Genomic DNA, 7,027 nt, shown 5'->3' with positions numbered 1-7,027 from the left:
AAAGAATATATGCACATTAAAAGCTATCGCTCTCTTTTGCCCACTTACTACACAGGTCCAAAGTGAGAGGTGGCTCCTGCCATACACAAGCACACGTGAAGAGCGGTGCACGCATGCAAGCATTTCGCAGATACATGCACCTCCACATATTAAAGAAAGAAGCCCGCATAAGAAGGGCATGTTGCTGCAAAATTTAAGAGAACTTTTCAATAAACTATAATAGAAGATAGAATAATTCTTTAAATAAAATGCTATGAAGAGTATGCAGTAAGAAAAATAAGCACTTAGATCGAGTTTGCTAAAAAACAAAAAATGATAGATTTTTCTAATAAAGAAAAGCTCGTATAATTTTGGTTAAATTTGAAAATTTATAGTGTAAAATCACCTTGATTTTGGGAGGCAGGCCCCTACCCGCCCCGTGTCTCCACCCTTGCAGAGGGAGGGCATAGCTCTTCCGAAGAAGGGCAAAACAATGGAGAAGGTGAGGAAGGCTGCAAAAGCCACTAACAACATCTCGTAGGTCAGTGCTGCCATGGCGAGGCGCAACGCGAGGAAATTGAAGGCGGAATAGAATGGTTCGGGTGCGGATGGTTTCCGATCCTCCACCATTGATGCAAATGTTTTATAGAGAGCTGGAAAGGCGGATGGTTCTCAACCCCGGCGGCTCGTTTTGTTGCCTTTGTGATCATTTATTGTGAGTGGAGCATTTGATGTAGGGCAAGGAGAAAGAAAGATATGAGAATCAATTTATTTTGAGTGGAGTGTTTGCTGTAGGTGAAGGAGATAAGAAAGACATGAGAATTAAATTAAAGTGATTATTTATATTGATTGTAGCACAGAAGATGTGTGTACTACGCGCACAAACAAAATTGGTATAAGGATAGTGTGACGTGATGTTCATGTGTAAGCTACTTAAGGTTTTATTTCAGTTGCTTTGCTTCCTGCATGCATGCATGCAGGATACATGTGAACTTTAAGGCTTGATTATATATTTATATATATATATATATATATATTAGAATTAGAGCAAAGTGAGCATTTATTTTGAGTGGAGAACAGAAGATGAAAAGACATAAGCTAAAATGATGAATCAACGGTCATGATTAAATTTGAGCTTGAGATCGAGTGGATACAATTTTGGTGATGATGTGGCGCAATGTGAGTCGAGAGAAATAGAAGTTAATGGTTTGCAGTGGAGACCACTTTTATAGATGCGCCGAAATGACCCATCTCTGGTCCAAGGCAAATTCAGCCCAACCTCAGTTGGGGCCCACTAGCATTTTGTAGCACCAGGTGTTGATGACAGCTGGTCAGCTGGAGCACCACTGCACCACGGCGTTCCTCCTCCCCTCCCAGTTTGTCACCAACGTAACGGTGCGCAAACATACCAGTCTAGCACGGTACGAGAACGTTGCGCTTGCCCACCAGGGTTACCTGCAGCTATATCCTGCTTCCTGCGTGCGTTGCGTCGCTCTAGAAAAGATCGTAGAAGCGGAAGAGCACACCAGAGCTAGGTAGCTTGCCTGGAATGTTCCTCGGGGCATCATACTCTAGCTCCACGCCTCCACCTTTGTTCAGAAAGAGTCTCCCCGCTGGTTTACGACCATTGGCCCAGCAGGAGGACGGTCCTACACCTAGCTGTCGAGCACCTTCCAACAAATTAAAAGCTACCCCTTGTATATATGCGCCTACTAGCTAGCGCCGTGTCGATGGATGACGATGACGATCGATCCAGCTCTGCTGTCGGTCGATAAGCTTGCATTGTACACAGTCATGCCCATTCACGCATGCCTCTCCTGTTTCTTCATCTTGAAAAGTCGAGCTCCCTGTTTCCCATGCGTGCATCCCACGGCGCACAAGCTGCTGCATCTGTGAGCTCCTCTGCCAGCCCAAAATGCATTGCATATTTGCATCCTATATATAGATCTCCCCAGCGCTACCAACTCCTTCATCACTCACAACATCCAAAACCATCCCACCACCCTCCACGCACATCGACCGAGCCACCATGGCGTTCCGACGCCGGTCAAGCCCTCCGGCGGCGGCGGTGGCCCTCCTCCCGCTCGCGTTCCTGCTGCTAGCCTGCCTCTCCGGCGCCGCCGCGGCCAAGCAGACCGGCCAGCTCACCGTCTTCTGGGGCCGGAACGCGGGCGAGGGCACCCTGCGCGAGGCCTGCGACACGGGGCTCTACACCACCGTCGTCATCTCCTTCTACAGCGTCTTCGGCCACGGCCGCTACTGGGGCGACCTGTCGGGCCACCCGCTCGCCGGCGTCGGCGCCAACATCAAGCACTGCCAGTCGAGGAACGTCCTCGTGCTCCTCTCCATCGGCGGGCCCGGGGACGGCTACTCCCTCCCGTCGTCCCAGTCCGCGGCCGACGTCGCCGACAACCTCTGGAACGCGCACCTCGGCGGGCGCCGCCGCGGCGTGTTCCGCCCCTTCGGCGACGCCGCCGTCGACGGCATCGACTTCTACATCGACCGCGGCGGGCCGGGGCACTACGACGAGCTGGCGCGCCGCCTCGACGGGTACAACCGGTTCTACCGCGGGCGGAAGGGGGTGCGGCTGACGGCGACGCCGCGGTGCGGCTTCCCCGACGCGCGGCTCGACGGCGCGCTGCGGACGGGGCTGTTCGAGCGCGTCCACGTCCGGTTCTACGGCAACGACACGCGGTGCGCGTACGGGGCCGGCGCCGGGACCTGGGGCGTCGCGGAGGCGTGGAAGAAGTGGGCGGCGAGGTACCCCGGGAGCGAGATGTACCTGGGGCTCGCGCCGGCGGAGAGCGGCGTGCCGGAGGGGGCGCAGGGCACCGTCGCGGTGTACCTCAAGTACCTCTACTACGACCTGCTGCCCAAGGTGCAGGAGGCGCCCAACTACGGCGGGGTCATGGTCTGGGACAGGTTCTCCGACAAGAAGACACGGTGGAGCACCGCCGTCAAGGGATGGGCCTGATCTAGCTAGTGATCTGTTTACTTGCAGCTAGAGCTATCCTAAGCTAGCTGCTATGTATGTATGTATGCGTGTGTACGAATAAAACGAGCTCTGATCCATATAACAATGATAAATGGATCTGAACTGAAGTTCTATGTACTTGTCTGTTGTTCTAATAAGTCAATCGAATAAGGAATGTGTATGAACACTTTTTCGTACGGACTTTGCCCGGATGTTTTCCATGGTTAGAGGACGGGAAGAACAGAGTTTCTTGTTTCTTAGAACTGTAAGAACAGAGTTTTTGAACAAACATTAAATACACCATACATATACATCCATTCACAAATACACACACAGTCCACACTGAAAAATAAGTTATTAATGCTTAGCCACCTGTACGTACCATCATTCTGTTATATCTACGTGGCGAGTCGGCGGATTATTGCCTGGTGCGCAGTGCGCACCGCGTTTGTGCTGCCACGGCTGTACTATATCAAATTGCAAGTGGGGCGGCAAACGGGTACCCACTACCCGTCCGCATAAGCCGCTAGCTTTGTACGGGCTCATGCGGCAGCCCGCGAGAGTCCGCGTGCTGTTGCGGGCTCATGCGGCAGCCCGCATGCAGCATGCACGCGCGTGCATGTGGTGGGTGCATGTGAGGACGCGGGCTCATGCTGCTGCATGCTTAACGGCTTAAGCATGCTTAGTCTCCTGGAAAGGATATCAAACGATGGAAATAATCGATGACTCAAAATTCGAACTGTCTAGTTCACGGGCTTAAAAAATATTCAAATATCAAATAAAAGGTGGAAAATTACAAAGAACATGATAATATATTGCATAAATTACGAGGCAACATCATGTGTCCTACAGTCCTTCCCTGATCTGTGTTTGCCTGGCACTCGGCCTCTGCGGGCTTGCCCCGGAGCCACTCCTCGGGCCAACCTCGCCGCGCCGCTGCTCCTCGACGGAGTTCCAGGCGGCCTGCTGCGGGAGCCCAAGCGGCGGTGCGCGACGGCCGGGTGCGGGAGCCCGTGGCCACGGCGGGCGGCGAGCATCTGCTGGAGCTCGAGGCAGCTGCAGCGATAGCTGACTGGGAGCAGGAGCGGCGGGAGAAAGCAGGTTGCGGGCGAGGGCAGCGGAGGCCAGCAAGAAACCAAACCTGTAATCGCTTCCTTCTCTCCCTTTGGTTCCCTGTTGCCTCTCGATGTGCTGTGGCCGCAGCGGCGGCGGCAGCAGTTGAAGATGTGCTGTTAAGCGCAGCCGATGGGGGAGAAGGCGACGACTAAGCGGGCTGTGCGGGCTACCCGCATGAGGCCCACTTTGGCGAAGTGGGTTGGGATGTGGGACTGAGTGCGTTAACGGGGCAATTCGGCCCATTGGGCTGACGGAGAGGCCCGCGCCGCTTGCAACTTGAGTACTATACTTTAACGTGAAGTCTATTGGGCGATCGGTCGCGCCACGGACAGATCGCGCGACGTCGCGGCCCAGCAGGCCAACACGGGCCTAGGTAACCTCCGGCCTGCTCAACCTAGAAACTGCGTAAAGTCTATTGGGCGATCGGTCGCGCCACGGACAGATCGTGCGACCTTGCAGCCCAGCAGGCCAACACGAGCCTAGGTAACTTCCGGCCTGCTCAACCTAGAAACTGCCCCACGCTCCCAATTCAACCATAGCAGCCAGCCTCCTGCGGCAACGGAGCCAGGAGCGGGTGCGGGAAGGCGACTCCTCGCTCGCCGGCGAGGAGCGACGGCAGGAGAGCGTGGAGCGCGTGCAACGACCAGCAGGGCACGCACCCCCATCTTCCGCGGTTCAATGTGAGTTTGAATCCTCCTCCCTCACCCCTCCATGGTGTTGCATGTTTTTGGCTCTGGCAGCACGGTGCACGACGGCGATTCGTGCGACAGAGGGCAGCGGGGAAGGCCGTCTGCGCTCGTGCAGGGGCATGCGACGGGGCTGGATGAGGCAATGGGCGCTGGGGGAGGGGTGCCTGTGCGGTGGTGCGCAGGGGTTCGTGGGAGCACGGCACCATTGGGGGTGAGCGTAAGCGGGTGGGCGTCCGAGGTTGGGGAGGATTTTGGAGCATTCCCCTCCGGGGTTTTCGTTCGATTTGGTGTGCTAATCTCGGAAGGGAGGCAGGGGAGGGCGCAGGTTGAGCTGAAGTGGTCGGGAGCCTGGGTTGGGGAGGATTTTTTTTAGCATCACCCCTGGATTTGATGTCCTAATCCCCGAGAGGGGAGGTAGGGAGAGGGACCATACTCTCATCTGAATTTCATGTGGGTTATCCGAGTGCGAATTTTAGTTCCTGAATATGTGTTTGTTTGTGTGAAGTTATATTCATGAACTAGCGCCTTCATTCCGGCATCATTTTTCCCAAATGATGCACTATCGAACAACATCCCCCCATAAAAAATGTTACAAGTTGTGTTATTCTTTTGCATGTAAATAGTGTCAAGTTACAGAATGCTGCAGTATCAAGTTACATAGGCATGATATAGTGTCGCATTAAGGTCAAGGAAACTATCAAAGCACGATTTAAAGTGTCAACATACATTCTATACACCTAATTTATTTATTTTTGTGCTTGTTTTTTAGCATGGCTAAGAAACAGAAACTTGAAATTGTGAGACATCCTTCCACTGGAGGGAGGGAGAGAGAGAGAGAGAGAGAGGGGTAGAACAACAATGGATCATCGAGGAGGGGAAGCCGCGATTCCCCAAGACGAGCAACATCCCTAAGCACCAGAGGAGAGGCGGTAGCCGCCGTGGAACCTACAACTTCCTCTGTAGGACACGCGACTTCCAACACCTCGACAAATAGAGGTGACCCCCCAACTTCCCATCCCTTGTGCTCTTGTTGTCCTGTTTCATATGCTTCTTCCATGTGATGGGTCAGATTAGATCCCCCCGTGCTCCATTGGATGGTGGATGCCATGCATGATGTCGTTGTAGCTAGCGTTAGGCTTGGGAGGGAGGGATTAATAGGAAATAATTTGAGAGGAAATTGCTTTTGCATGGAGTTAGCTAGGTAAACTTTTGTGACTGAGAATGCAAAAACCATACCATATATATATTATTGATACTACAAAAGTTGGAGTGAATTATATCAAAAGGCCAGCTATGAACACCTCTTTAGAATAGCTCTGGAACAATGAGGTCTGAGTTTTTTTTGCGTGCCTTTTTATACAACAAATGAGATGTATCGAAGTTTTATGGTACACCTGTATCAACTTACGGAACTCGTAATATTAAGTTAGGTGTATGAGGTATCAAGTTATATTTTTGTGAAATTTCACATATAATGTATGCCTGTATTAATTTATGCAATTTTTAATCTCAAATTAAGTTATATGAGGTATCAAGTTATTTCTTTTTCTACATGTAGGTATGGTACACCTAGGTTCTATGTTTTTTTAGACTGCAATTGAGTCCTCAGAGTTACGGCACACCTGTATCAACTTATTCGTTTTCCTAATCTCAATTTAACTTTTCTGAGGTATCAAGTTTCACACGTCATGTGTCAACTTGTTGAAAGCATCTAGGCCCCTAATTCGAGTTTTGGTAATTAATGACAATGGTTTGTGGATTAACGATTTCATTTGAGATAATGAGTATAGGTCGATCCACAGATGAAAGAGATATGGTTGTGAACGTGTGGAGTTTTGGAGATGATGAACAAAGCTCGGGCTCAAGGCAAAGGTATAAAATAGGGCTTTTGTATTTTACCGGTCACAAGGCGTTTAGTGGATGAAAAGTGACCGGATTTGTTGGATAGATAGCCATACTATCAAGAGGGGTCGAGTACTCGTGCTTGACGGGTCTTTAGTGCCATTTTGCTCAAAATGTCTAGGTGCATACATGAGGGCTAACGACGTTTTGAAAAGATTTGAAAAAGATCATGTTTGAGAGCTGACTGCACAAGCGCGGATAGTCCGCTCCCTGGAGCGCGGACGGTCCGCACCCGTACCAGAGAGCATGTTTGGCTCTGGTAGAAATTAGATGTGACTGGCGGACAGTCCGGCCCAGGTGGGAGGACGGTCCGCCGCTCTAACTCAAAATGTACCTGAGAGGGTGTTTACTCTGGTTGGGTTTATGA

At 51.5% G+C, this 7,027-nt stretch overlaps 1 protein-coding gene across 1 annotated transcript; it reads left to right on the top strand.

The window, feature by feature from the left end:
- Nucleotides 1-1,714: 1,714 nt before the first annotated feature.
- Nucleotides 1,715-3,150, top strand: LOC120644078 (xylanase inhibitor protein 1-like). Its single transcript, XM_039920629.1, has one exon. The coding sequence runs from the start codon at nt 2,009-2,011 to the stop codon at nt 2,951-2,953; it is 945 nt and encodes a 314-aa protein (XP_039776563.1). The 5' UTR covers nt 1,715-2,008; the 3' UTR covers nt 2,954-3,150.
- Nucleotides 3,151-7,027: the final 3,877 nt, after the last annotated feature.

The sequence above is a fragment of the Panicum virgatum genome, chromosome 8K, assembly GCF_016808335.1.
Source record: "Panicum virgatum strain AP13 chromosome 8K, P.virgatum_v5, whole genome shotgun sequence".
Lineage (NCBI taxonomy): Eukaryota > Viridiplantae > Streptophyta > Magnoliopsida > Poales > Poaceae > Panicum > Panicum virgatum.
This window is presented reverse-complemented; position numbering and strand designations above follow the sequence as displayed.

Bases quoted from the DNA above. Each gene is read 5' to 3' on its own strand.
- LOC120644078 (XM_039920629.1), top strand. From the start codon at position 2,009: ATGGCGTTCCGACGCCGGTCAAGCCCTCCGGCGGCGGCGGTGGCCCTC.